The sequence below is a fragment of the Centropristis striata genome, chromosome 16 (assembly GCF_030273125.1).
Source record: "Centropristis striata isolate RG_2023a ecotype Rhode Island chromosome 16, C.striata_1.0, whole genome shotgun sequence".
Lineage (NCBI taxonomy): Eukaryota > Metazoa > Chordata > Actinopteri > Perciformes > Serranidae > Centropristis > Centropristis striata.
In genome coordinates, this window is record NC_081532.1 from 34,521,353 (window position 1) to 34,536,352 (window position 15,000).

Here is a 15,000-nt window from a genome sequence, read left to right on the forward strand (position 1 = left end):
GTGAGGCGAGAGGATGCTAACACACACACACACACACACACACACACACACACACACACACACACACACACACACACACACACACACACACACACACAGGCTGCTCTTTGTAAGGCGCTGAGAGATGGCGGCCAATGAAAGGCCTATTGATTGGGTCTGATGGGCGATCCAGGCCTTTGAATCCCATTACCAGCAGCAACACACTATTGGTGGCAACATAAGGGGGGATAGGGGGAGGGGGGGGGTAAAGAGGTGAGAGAGGGAGGAAGAGAGTCTAAGACTACCTCCACGCTCCTTCTGAAAATGCAAATTATGTGCGAAAACCAACTGAAACATCTCAACAGCAGAAAAACTGTTGATCACGTCTCGTCTGGATGATTCAGACTCTTATCACAGTGCAGATCAGATTTTCTTTTGACAGTTTGTAGATCAGCTTGTTTCGCTGTCTCACTGGGAGTCTGATGGAGGTTGATATCAGTTCAGTGTGTAGACTGGTTCAGGATGAGTTTTTGTTTTGAGATGTTGCAAGGGTGGAGGTGAGTTGCACTCTGGGCGGCTGGGACGGTCGAACAATTCCAGGACTTTCAGACTTTCAGACACTGTAAAATGACCAAAAGAAGACACAAGATGACCAAAAAATGATACAAAATACACAAATTAACAAAACAAGAAACAAAATGACCAGAAAAAGAACACAAAAATATTACCCAAAAATGTTCAGAAATGACACAAAATTACCAAAAAAGACACACAATAACCCAAAAAGAAGAAATAAAAACACCCAAAAGGAAATAAAAGTAACAAAATGAACTTTATTGCAAGTATTTTGAAGCATTTGAAGCATTTTGCAGTGGGTTTTAGGGGTGGTGTTCATCATCTGAAAGCTGGAAACGAATTGGAAACGAAAATAATTTGAAATGCAGCTCATCACTATTGTTCTTGTCAGAAATCAAAAATTTTAATAAATGCAGTAAAAAAAAGACACAAAAGGACCAAAGAAATACCCAAAATGACAAGACAAGACCCAGAATTACAAAAACAGAAAATGATCAAAAAATACCAAAAAAGATGCAAAATGACCAAAAAAAGACACAAATTAACAAAACAAGAAACAAAATGACCAGAAAAAGAACACAGTTACCCCAAAAAGACAAAAATGTTCAGAAATGACACAAAATTACCAAAAAAGACACACAATAACCCAAAAAGAAGAAATAAAAACACCCAAAAGGAAATAAAAGTAACAAAATGAACGAAAAAAAAGAGACACAAAATGACCAAAAGAAGACACAAGATGACCAAAAAATGATACAAAATGCACAAATTAACAAAACAAGAAACAAAATGACCAGAAAAAGAACACAATTACCCAAAAAAGACAAAAATGTTCAGAAATGACACAAAATTACCAAAAAAGACACACAATAACCCAAAAAGAAGAAATAAAAACACCCAAAAGGAAATAAAAGTAACAAAATGAACGGGAAAAAAGAGACACAAAATCTTAATTATTATACAAAATGATTTCAGAAGAAGAGATAAAATGACACCAAAGGACCAAAATAGGACCAAAAGGACCAAAAAAAGACAGAATCATCATCAAAAAAAAAAAAAAAAAAGGAAAACTGTTTCCCAGCAGAGCAGTGTTGGTGTCCATGTTTGACCAAAGGTCAGCATGTGATTCAAACATCTCTTAACTTCCTGAATCTTGTTTTTACTGAACTATGTCACTTCCTGTAGTCACGTCTTCCTCCTAACTACTACTGAAATACTTGCAAATTCCAAATTTCAACCCTAGAGAATATTGGAGGATATTACATACTGCTGGAATGTGTAAAAAAACATATGAAAATAATATTTTGAGAAAAAAGTATACGAGATTAAAGTTGCAAATCTACTAGAAAAAAATGCGCAGATTGATGAGATTTAAGGTGGTGAATCTGCAAGAAAAAAGTTGCTTTTTTCCCACTTTTTTCTCCAAAATCTGTGACTTTTTTCGGGCAGATTTGCCACTTTAAACCTCTTAAATCTGCAACTTTTTTTCTTGTAGATTTGCCACATTAATCTAGTAAATTTGCAACTTTTTTCTTGAAATATTATCTGAAGTTACCAAATATAGTTCTTCGCCTGATAAAGGGTTAACAAGGAGGGATGGGCCTTTCTGTAACTTAAAAGTTGTCTTATTTAGATGTGTCGTCTTAGCTGCTACTGGTGAACTTACAGGTCAAAAAAGAAGGGACGAGGCATGTGTTTGTGGTTAGTGTCTGTAATAACAGCAGGAAAATCAAATGTCCTGTTATCTAGAACAGCTATTCTCAACCTTGGGGTCGGGACCCCAGTTGGGGTCGCGAGATGATTTCTGGGGGTCACCAAATCATATGGAAGTCAGCTCTGTCTCCACTGTGTTAAAGTGTTAATGTGTTTTAGTCTTTTTGGTCACTTAATGTCTTTTTTTGGTCATTTTGTGTTTGTTTTTTAGTCATTTTGTGTCTTTTTTTTTATCACTTTGTGGTCAATTTGTGTCTTTTTTGGTAATTTTGTTTCTTTTTGGGATCATTTTGTGTCTTTTATGGTCAATTTGTCTTTTTTTGGTCATTTTGTGTCTTTTTTTTGGTCATTTTGTTTCTTTTTTGGGTGATCTGAACTGTGTGAGATTCTGTTCAGTGAGTGGGGGTCGCGACTCAAAAAGGTTGAGAACTACTGGTCTAGACTGAAATCAATTGAAAAGATGATTTCTAACAAATTTTGGCTGAGCTTTCCCCGTCTTCACTAGTTCACGTTGGTTGTATTCTTTTCCTGGTAATATGAACTGTTTTGAATCTGCCCAGCTCATTTGTATTTGCTCTGGTAGATGATTTCCAGACGGCCGATCGGCAGGTTTGATCGGATCACTGACCAGATCAAACTGTCAAACTGCAGCTCTGATCAAATATGAATCAAGATTGTGTTGCTGCACTGCTTATATCTCTCCTCAAATGTTTTCAGAAACATTTTAGTGACTGTTTAGCTGCAATTTGAGAACTTTGCAGACGTGTCAAACTGAGTCAAATTGCTCTTTCTTTGCTGTATTCAGGTGTCACGAGTGGTGCAGCTGCAACAAACATCAATTCAAACAATTATTACGGTTGTTTCTACACCCACGTAAGGAGAACGGTGGGTGTAGAAATGAGGCTTGTACATGTGCAAACAAGTTCCTCATTTATTGAGATTCACAGAACAAAAGCAGGCATTGTCACAACATTTTAGTCATGAATCTACAACAGCCAGTTACCTGAGTATTTCAGCTTATTTTAGTTTTTCATATTTATACACTACCGGTCAAAAGTTTTACAACACCCCAATTTTTCCAGTTTTTTATTGAAATTCAAGCAGTTCAAGTCAAATGAACAGCTTGAAAGGGTCCAAAGGTAAGTGGTGAACTGCCAGAGGTAAATAAAAAAAGGTAAGCTTAACCAAAACTGGAAAATAATGTACATTTCAGAATTATACAAGTAGGCCTTTTTCAGGGAACAAGAAATGGGTTAACAACTTAACTCTATGGAGTCTTGGGCTATTTTGTCCATTTTTGAATTCTTTTCATGTCTTTGTAAGTCATTTTGTGTCTTTTTGGTCATTTTGTTTCTTTTTTGTTCATTTTGTGTCTTTTTTAAGTCATTTTGTGTCTTTTGGTGTCTTTTTTTGTCATTTTGTGTCTTTTTTTGGTCATTTTGTGTCTTTTTTTAGTCCTTTAGTCCAACATAAAATGTGATTTTGAATCTTTTTTTTTACTTTCAGAACACTATCATGCTCAATAAAGAATTTAAAATGTTGCAAATATGCATTAATTTCAGAGTACACTGAGACATTAAACTGCATCATTTTCAATTAAATTCTGGAAAAGTTGGTGTGTTCTAAAACTTTTGACCAGTAGTGTATATTTTTTTCTGATGTTGAGCAAACAAGCAGACTATAAAACAGATTTTATTGCGCCTTATCGATGCTGCCTGTTATCAACAGTAATTCCTGTTTCTGCACTGAGATGTCAATAAAATGAGCATCTGGCACATAAACATACATAGAGAAAATTGTCTTTTGAACGTGTGTCTGAGCTGCTTCAGGTCACCATTTTGTTAAAGGTTACACTTGAACACAAAGCGTTCATTTATCCAATTTGGACACAATCCTTTATAGTTGTGAAAAAGGCCAAAACAGAGTTAAGGAAGAAGAAGATTTATTTCTTAATTCAGCAAGCTTTTTGTGCATATAGTCATAAGATGTTGCAGAAGAGAAAGAAAGAAAGAAAATGAGTATTGGAGAGAAAATGAAGGAGGGAGAAGAGTGGAGGGATGGGGTGATGTAGAGGCAGAGAAAGAGATTGGAAATTATAAATAAAAAGACTGAAAATAATGAGAAAAGAGGGAGGGAGATAGAAAAGGAGGGATTTAGTTGGAGGAAGACAGAGAACTGCACTTTATTAGTTAATATAAAAGGTGAATGCAGGAAAAGGTAGAAAGAGAAAGCAAAAGAGAGAAAGAGAGAGGGTGAGACACACACACACACACATACACACACACACACACACACACACACACACCTCGGGGAATACAGCCGTATATTTCTCTCGGCTCTGACTGAATGGAGACAATTTGATCATCATTATTACAAAGACTCTTTGATCAGATCATGTCTCATCAACCCCAGCCTGTGTGTGTGTGTGTGTGTGTGTGTGTGTGTGTGCGCGTGTGTGTGTGTGTGCGTGTGTGTGTGTGTGTGTGTGTGTGTGTGTGTGTGTGTGCAGCCTGACACTCCCGTCTCAATGTCAAACCTCAATGTCATCTCTCCGTATCAGCGTCGCACACCTCTTAGCGCCTCGCTAATATGCTAATGCTAAAAGCTAAATGATATTAGGTAGGCTTTTGAGGCCGTCCTACTCTACTGCTCCGGGCTAATATGCTAATGCTAACAGGTAATCTGATCACTCAGGCTTTGAAGCGGCCCACTGTGTGTGTGTGTATGTTAATCAGAGCGGGGAGTTGGAACGTTTCAGGCCACCGGCCACAGCTGCTGAGAAATCCTCCATCCACCTGCTGCTGCTGAGTTTAAACTGCTCAAACAGGAACACTAATGATGCTTAGTTAACTGCAGATACACTCTTCACTCTGCCTACAGTATATATGCACCCAAATACACTTTTTAAAAGTCAATTTATTTATTTTAAATATCAAGTTGGTGGTGGAATTGACTTATGTGGATCCTCAGTGAAACAGAATTTGATTTTTTAAACGATTAATGACTAATGTTTTGCTTGTCAGAAAGTTATTTTTTTTTTCTTGTCATTTCAGTATTTCTTTGTTAGCTTCACTGACTTCGCCTTAACTTTCAGAGTGACTAGCTACTACCCACTTTATTGCAAGTATTTTGAAGCATTTGAAGCATTTTGCAGTGGGTTTTAGGGGTGGTGTTCATCATCTGAAAGCTGGAAACGAAAATAGTTTGAAATGCAGCTCATCACTATTGTTCTTGTCAAAAATCAAACATTTTAATAAATGCAGTAAAAAAAAAAGACACAAAAGGACCAAAAAAATACCCAAAATGACAAGACAAGACCCAGAATTACAAAAACAGAAAATGATCAAAAAATACCAAAAAAGATGCAAAATGACCAAAAAAAAGACACAAATTAACAAAACAAGAAACAAAATGACCAGAAAAAGAACACAATTACCCTAAAAAGACAAAAATGTTCAGAAATGACACAAATTTACCAAAAAAGACACACAATAACCCAAAAAGAAGAAATAAAAACACCCAAAAGGAAATAAAAGTAACAAAATGAACGGAGAAAAAAAAGAGACACAAAATCTTAAATGCCACAACTCATAAACTCCTCTAACTCCCAGTTTATCAGTGGGATTGTCAGGTTTTTTTTTCTTCTTCCTGCTGATAAACATAGACATGCAGTGGGTACACTGTAAAAAATAATCTGTTTAATTTACAGTAAAATACCGGCAGCTGTGGTTGCCAGAACTTCACCGTAAAAATGACAGTGAATGGGTTTTCTACTGTAAATTTATAATGTGAATATTTGCAAAAACTGTAATTTAGACTGGGTGGTCCCTTTATGTTTAGGGTAATTGTGTCCTTGTGACAATATGGTATTTCTCCATTAATTTTACATGAACATTTTAATATTTTTACAGTAAAACTGTGTGTTTTCAAAAGTTTTTCAAAAGTTGTGTACTTTTCCTTGATTTTCGGTAATTAAGAGTGTATTATTTTCTATTTTACGCCCTATTTCTCATGCAATTTGACAGTGTTTTACTGTAATTTCTACAAATATTTTTTACAGTGTAGTTTTGGTGTTTTTGGGGTAAAAACCTTTTTTTGGGGAGTGAGAGAAACGTCACACCAGACTTTAAGTTGTCACAGCTGATGGAGAAAATACCATGTAGCTTTTGGTTTTAACTTTTTCTGCTCAACAGTGAGTGCATAAACACACACACACACACTTTCCTTTTCCTGTTGCCTTCAGTCTCTCTCTCTCTCTCTCTCTCTCCCTCTCTCTCTCTCTCTCTCTCTCTCTCTCTCTCTCAGAGACACATAAATACATACAGCCAGCCTCTTATTACCGCCTGCTGTCTGACGTGCATAAAAGCCGAGCTGCTCTGCATGCCTTATCATCTGGTGATTGATGGCTGGCTGTTCTACTCTTATCGATTCTATGCTCTCCATATATTAAACGGAGGAAACGGAGCCGAATCGCTGGTGGAATAAGGCGCTGAAATACGATCTCTCTGCGATAGCCCGGGCTAATCTGCACAACCTAATTCATTCCTAACATCGCCGGCCCTATCCCGCAGACGCAGACAGTCACGCTGTGTTTTCTGTAGTGCTGATAAATGTACTTTATGTTTATTAGCTGTGAGGTATTTCACCAGCTTATCTGGAAATTATGTGGGGCAGAGTGGCCGCCGAGTCTGTAAAATTACTCAATCAGCCGTGAGATTTGAAGTAATTTACGACGTTTGGGAGGCGGTAATGATTGCAGAATGCAGAGAGTCATGTTTTATTTGGATAATAATGATATATGAATGTGTTTTTGGGGGCGTCGTGAAGAGATATAGCTGATGGTTTCGCCTCTCAAAGTGATATTTTATTGTTTATCTGTGAAATGTAATATGTAAGGGACAGTGTCACCGCTATCGGCACACATCCGTTAGAGCTGCAGGAGGAGAAGAAGAAGCTTTTTATAGAGACGCTGCCAGGTTCAACTTCCTGCTGAAGGAAACCTTTGATTTCCTTCTCTCTGTCAACAGGATTTTTAACTGAAACAATCAGCTTTTAAGGATTTTTTCTTTTCAAACTGGACTGATTAAATCATTCTGGCATTAATGTCTGGATTTGCTGTTTCCTCTCGAATAGTGCAATAAGATCTGCTGAAGACAAAGCTCATTATAGTTAATTAAAACTAAATTAACGAGAAAACGAGAAAACGAGACACTAAATTACCCAGAAAAGACACAAAATTATCAAAAAATAACAAAAAAGACACACAATTATCAAAAAATAACAAAAAAAGACACAAAATGACCAACAAAAAGACACTAAAGGATGAAAAAAAGACACAAAAGGACCATAAAAGACACAACAATTACAAAAAAAGACACAAAGGACCATAAAAGACACAATATTACCAAAAAAGAAAGAAAAATTTAAACAGAGATTTTAGTTGTTGTTAATTTGGTCAAATATGTCAACAAAACAAGCATGAGACACACCTACTTGTTCAATTGTTTTCTTTATTTTTATTAAATCGTCAACATTTTAGATTCCTATTAAAGACATCAGAACTATGAAAGAAGACATATAAAAGTATGTAGTAAACAAAAAAGAGTTAAACAAATTAGAATATGTTTTATCGTGACTACTTAACCCTATAAAGCCTGAACCATGAAATAATTGCCAGATAATTCAATTTTTTTTTAAAACCAAGTGCTTATTAACTTGCTGACGAATTTAAAAAAATAAATAAATTGCATATATGAATTCTAATTTGTATCATCTTTGATACATCAGGTCTTTTTGTGCAATTTGTTGCTCACAGTTTGTTTTTCTTGAACTAACAAAAACATCAAACAACAACATTTTTAACTTTTCCTTTTTCCTCAAACATGCAAAATACATATTTTTTCCATATAACACAACATCATACATCTGCTGATATGAAGTTTTTTAATGCAGCAATGACTGATCCATTCGTGGAACCTGCATATCATTTTTGCTACATCTGGTATTTTTGTGCAATTTGTTGCTCAGTTTGTTTATCTTCAACACATGTATACATCAGGTTTTTGATGATGTAGAGGTCTCAAAAATTACTGTATCTAATATGATACACTTGGCTTTATAGGGTTAAAATAATCTAAAATATAAAACCTTTTGGTTTGTTTAACACTTTTTTGTTTTCTACACAAAGATAGAAGTACAAGAATGTGTGTGTGTGTGTGTGTGTGTGTGTGTGTGTGTGTGTGTGTGTGTGTGTGTGTGTGTGTGAGGGGTTAAAGCTGCCTGGTCCCATCCGTCTCCACTGTGTGTATCCTGCTCCATAAATATTGGTGGTGTGGAGGTGTGACCTTGTCATGTGTGAGTGATGCGGCGGCCTGTCGATCCCTCACAGCAGCCGGAGGAGAAACACTCGGTCCAAGCTGAGAGACTGAGAGCAGACGAGCTCAGCGGGACGGGGGAGATGTTTTTAATTGATCCGCAGCAATCACAATTATCAAAACGTTCCTCTCCGATATCCACGTCGTGTTTTGTCTTCTTTTATTTCCCTCAGATGATAATAAATATCCCCCCCGTCGTCTTCTGGCTTTGTTCTGGGAAAGTTTATATAATTTTGTTTTGAAAAATATTAAATGGAACAGGTGAGATGTTCCTTAGAAGTATATTTAATACACACACACACACACACACACACACACACACACACACACACTGCAGAGTCTTGAGAGCATTGTGCGTGTGTGTGTGTGTGTGTGTGCAGTATTTCCAATGGCAGCACAGCAGGATGTCAGAAGTGGTTAAGTCTTGAGGTCTGAGAACCTTGAGGCCCTACACACACACACACACACCCACACCCACACCCACACACACACACACACACACACACACACGCTGTAACGTTGATCACAGATCTGACTGCAGTGTTTCCTCACACTGCCTCAGGCTGCCCTGTCTATCCGTCCATCTGCAGGGTTCCCTCTTGGTTTTTGCAGGGCGGAGGCACAAATGACATCATGTGCTCATTTGCATATTGGTGACATCATTATGCATATCATTTGCATAGAGCTTAGCGGTTGTGTCAGTTGCAGGGAGGGAGAGATCACCTAGAACGGTAAAAAAAACCCGTAACCAAATCATTAGAGAGACATCAACAGCCTGTCTTAAGTACAAAACATCTACAAACACAAACAGAGTTAAAAGGAGGAAGATCTTTGCAAGAAATCCTCAACAATTCATTTGACTGCTGGCGCTTGTACGACTAGTTTTCCTCTTTCTTGCACTTCAAATGTTTCAATCCAGAGAAAGTTTCATTGCAAGAGCATCAACATAATTAGGGTTGCACAATGAATCAATTGATTTTGATGCTGCAGAGATGTTCCTGACTACACACACAGACAAAAAAAAATATTTGTTTAGTACTGATCCTCATCTGTCCCGCCCCTCCTCCTCTGTGATTGGACGGCTGACAGTTTTTACCCAAAGTTGAGCATTTTAAACTCCTGATGACCACAAAAAACGGCAACCAGCAATGAGTCAGCGCAGAATAGACAAACTGCACCTTTTCGCATTGTTTAAAAATGGTTTGCATGGCAATAAAAAAACACCTTGTGCTGCACATGTGGCTTTAAACTTTTTAGAGTAAATTCATAAGTTCTGCAAGTAAGAAAAGCTATCTGAAATCTGGAAACAGTTTGATACAAGAAACGGGAGCAGTCAGATGACGACACAGTTAATTCAGATCAAGGTTATTATAGTTAACGAAAACTAACGAAATAACGAAAACTAGAATTGAAAAAACATTTTCGTTAACTGAAATAAAAATAAAAACTAGAGTTTTTAAAAAAACGATAACTAACTGAAACTGTATTATGTGGTTACAAAACTAACTAAAACTAACTAAAATTAAAGTGAAAATGTCCTTAGTTTTTGTTTTTGTCAACTTTTTTCATTCATAATTCAGTGTTTCTATCTGAACATGCAACACATGGTGAATATGTTTACTGAGACTGGGATGTTTACACTAGAACCAAAATACAAAACACCCAGAACTGTAAGAGTTAATAACCTTATTGAGGCTGAGATGATAAACCAAAGGAAATAAAGGCAAAATTTATTATGATTATTTGAATCTCACACCCAACACATAGCCCATTACAAAAAAACTAAAACTAACACTAAAACTAATAAAAACTAAACTAAAACTAAGCATTTTCAAAAAATAAAAACTAAACTAAAACTAGAAAACTCACTCTTAAAACTCATTAAAACTAACTGAATTTGAAAACAAAAATTCACAATGAAATTAAAACTAAAACTAATGACAAATCCAAAACTATTATAACCTTGATTCAGATCATGTGAAAGACTTTATTTCAAGGTCAAACTCAAGTTGGAGCACCTGAGATGTTTCTAATGATCAACATTAACTGTCTGTTCAGTTCAGCAGGTTAAATCTGAACAGTGATGGAAGTTTAAAGACACTTCCAGTTATTATTCTGCTGTTTTCTCTTCCAAACAGTCTATCGTGATTGCTTGTTTGCAATCTGATATTGTTTCCAGACTTCTTTGATATTTATTATATAGATTATTTATTATAATCCTGAGAGAAATATGAATCTGAACACTGATGATGATGTTTGTGTGTTTCAGAATTTTAAGCTGAACGTGGACAGTCGCAGCTCTCTGAAGGAGAACATCATGGAGGAAGGAAGAGCTCTGCTCAGCGTCATCACCTCCCACCAATCAGGTACCTGCTCACACACACACACACACACACACACACACACACACACACACACAGGTGGCCATAATGCAGCCCCAACTCTGTTCCATTCATTATTAATATTTGGATTAACAGAGTGACCTTCAGAGAGGAGAACTCATATGAATGTAGCCGAAAGAGAGACAGAGAGAGATAAAGACAAAGAGAGAGATGGAGAGAGAGAGAGAGAGAGAGAGAGAGAGAGAGAGAGAGAGAGAGAGAGAAAGAGAAAAAGCCAGCGGGCAGAAAACTGTCTGGCTGGGAAAGAAACATTCAGTATGATTTTATACTTTCCAAAATCTCTGCAGCCAGAGAGACACAGAGAGAGGAGAGGGAGAAGAAAGGGAGATTTTATTTCTGGTTTGAATAACAACTTTATTAGCGTTTTTCTAACAACTATATTTAAGGTTATGGAGTAACCGTCTCTGCCTCAGACAAGCATGAGGCATTAGTTGAAGTAGATGTCTGAATGAAGTATAAGAAGGGCTGCTGGGTGTCAGTTTATATCTGAAGCTTCTTCTCAGGTTTTCAAATCAAGCTTTGAATGTCATCACTCTAAAAAGAAAGATAAAAACAAACAATCCCACATCAAAATCCTCAATATGAATAGACAAAGGAACATGAAAACATTTGAAAATAATCTTGAATTTAATGTGATTCAACACTAACTGACACATATTTTTTTCACAATTTAAAATGCGTAAAATCTTGGCTGTGTATTAATTCACCCAGCCCCGGCCTGCCACGCCCGCTCTCGCTCTCTTTCTGTTCATCACACCCTAAAATGAGTCAAGAATTCACTAGTTTGCACTCCCTGTCGTCACTCTGTCTCACTCCTCTTCAGTAGGAGGCGACTTTGCTTGGAAGAGAGCAGACAGAAGCTGCAGAAAAAGGACCTTTAGTTACCTGTTGTAACACAAATCCAGCGTGCAACAAGTTGCTGATGCAGCAGGGAGCCGGTCCAGGATCAGACCTCACAAGTCTGAAACATTAATGTAATGTTTAGCTGCAAGTGCGCAGATAAAAACGGCTTTTAACAGAAATAATTGACATGAAAAATGAATGCATGAAGCTTCAAACTATTCACTACATGCAGCTTCTGTTTCAGTGAGGACTTTAGAGGATTAAATGTCACCACATAGCAGATTTTCTGATCTCATTTCAAACTAATTTCAGCTTTAACTTGAAAAGCTTTAAATACACTACAGTGATACTGAGCATGTGTACAAGTGAGACCTCACTGCCATGTTGTAGAAATGTCTCTGCTGCTGGTGAAGAATGAAATAGAGACTTCTGCTGGCCGACAAGGGTTTTATTTTCTATAGACAAAGTTTGCTTGTATGTTATAATGGAACTATAACTACAAATGCCTTGAAAATTTGTACAGGACGAAAAAACACTTTGAAAATCATGCCAAATGGGAAAGAAAATATATTTGAACAGATTTAGGGTAATTTTATAGACGTTTTCGAAACAAAAATTAAGGCCGGACATTCGCACCACATGATATTTTGACACTTTAAAGAGCACAAAAATTGCCAACAACTAACTGTTTTTGAAAGGTTAAAGTAGGTTTATATGTGAGAGATATACTGCATACCTGTGGTTTCTTTTTACGAGTTTAAACCTTTTTCTAACTGTAAAAAATACAGTCGGACAAAAAATTTGGGCGTCACGTCATTGACCGATGTTGTAGAAATGTCTCTGCTGCTGGTGAAGAATGAAATAGAGACTTCTGCTGGCCGACAAGGGTTTTATTTTCTTTGCAAAGAAAAGTTCAATCAACACGCAAGCAGTCACAGATGAAGAAAGTGCCTGAAAAAAGGGGAACCTCAGTATTTCTAGCTGAGGAACAGCTCTAGGGTGTTGTTCACATCCCTTTGTCTGCTGGAGCCCCTCGGGTACGTTTATACCTGGGGGGTCCTACAGGATCTTGTATTTAGGTGCTAAGTTAAGTCTGGACATCACAATTTAAAATAAAAAAAACCCCGGATGTCTAGTGGTATAAAGGGGGAGGTTGGGCATCTCAAGTGGCTGAGATTGAAAAAACCATTACAGCAGTAATGTCAGCTTATTTACTTCACTCTGCAAACTGGATGAACCTGTTAAAGCAAAGTGGCATCTATGTCTTTTTATCTTTCTTTATTTTAGCTGACAAACAGCACAACAAGTGACTGTCAGTTACAGCCCAAGGTTATTATAGTTAACGAAAACTAACAAAATAACGAAAACTAAAATTGAAAAAACATTTTTTTTCGTTAACTGAAATAAAAATAAAACCAAGAGTTTTTTAAAAAACGATAACTAACTGAAACTGTATTGGGTGGTTACAAAACTAACTAAAACTAACTAAAATTATAGTGAAAATGTCCTTCGTTTTCGTTTTTGTCAACTTTTTTCATTCATAATTCAGTGTTTCTATTTGAACATGCAACACATGGTAAATATGTTTACTGAGACTGGGATGTTTACACTTCAACCAAAATACAAAACACCCAGAACTGTAAGAATTAATAACCATATTGGGGCTGAGATGATAAACCAAAGGAAATGAAGTCACATACCCATTACAAAAAAACTAATAAAAACTAAACTAAAACTAAGCGTTTTCAAAAAATAAAAACTAAACTAAAACTAGCAAACTCACTCTAAAAACTAACTAAAACTAACTGAATTTGAAAACAAAAAATTCACAATGAAATTAAAACTAAAACTAATGAAAAATCCAAAACTATTATAACCTTGGTTACAGCTGGAGAAAAGAAAGCAGGGTTAGCTCGTTAAGGGTGTGAAACAGTTTCAAATGTGTTTCACAGTAGGGGTGTGCCATATCGTATCGTTCACAATAATATCGGTATATTTTTTTTATGGTTAAAAAAAAATGCATATCATGATATTGGCAACGTTCCTACTTGTTGATGTAGTGGTTAAAGTTGTTTTAATCACAAAAAGCTACTTACTCTCTGTAGCTAAACACATGCAGCTTTCAAAATAAGAGCACGGTGTGTTAAGACAATCCACCACAGAATTTACAAGAAGACTGTCAAAATAAGATGCCTTAAATAAAACATACAAGAACCTTTATTCTCCTTTACAAAATGTCATTAAAATATGCCCCCGGAACCCCTAAATGGTTATTTTTATTATTTGCTCATACTCTACAGTCAAGAGTAATGTTTTTGTATTTCGCAACTGTTGAGATTTGCACTTCAAACTACATTTTAGATTTTTATTTATTTATACAGACTAAAAAAAAAAAATCATATTTTCTCTATCTTTTTAAGTATTTCCTAATATCGTCTAGAATATCGTTATCGTAAAAATAGCCTGCAAAATAGTGATATTCTTTTAGGGCCATATCGCCCACCCCTATTTCACAGTTATTGTTTTATTGGTGACATTAAGACGAGCTCGTCTGCCTTCAGTTTGACTCTTGGGTTGCTGTGAGTGTTTCTCTCTGGTTGATCCGTGCGTCTCTGGCCCTGCAGGTCTGAAGGATATCCTCCATATGGTCTCCAGCCAATGGGATCAGCTCCAGCGGCAGATCCGGCGCCAACATGGCTGGATGCTCCGCGCCCTGCGCTGCATCCAGGCCCGCCTCCTCTACAGCGGCCAGCTGCACGAGCCCTTCGCCGCCTCGGGGGACCCGTCGGCCAATCGCCAGGCCCCGTGCCCGTCGGACGGCCTCAAGGTAGAAAAAAACAGTCGTGGTTTTTATTTTCTGCTCAGCCGCGAATCTCTCTGATACTCTGTCCATCTGCCTTTTGTTTGTTTTTTACTTTAGTATATCCTTCCATTTCCTCTCCGCTTGATCCTTGTTATCCCCCTCTTTCTATATCACACACACACACACACATTCTTGTACTTCTATCGTTGTGAGGACCCTCATTGGAACAGTAAATTCCCTACCAAAGTTATAATAGTTTTGGATTTTTCATTAGTTTTAGTTTTAATTTCGTTGTGAATTTTTGTTTTCA

At 36.9% G+C, this 15,000-nt stretch overlaps 1 protein-coding gene across 1 annotated transcript in view; it reads left to right on the plus strand.

The window, feature by feature from the left end:
* The window catches only part of akap6 (A kinase (PRKA) anchor protein 6), a 296,322-nt gene that overhangs the window by 113,944 nt on the left and 167,378 nt on the right, over window positions 1–15,000 (plus strand). Inside the window, 2 exon segments of the mRNA XM_059352817.1 lie at window positions 10,912–11,008; window positions 14,512–14,714. Of these exon segments, the coding sequence (XP_059208800.1) occupies window positions 10,912–11,008; window positions 14,512–14,714 (300 nt within the window).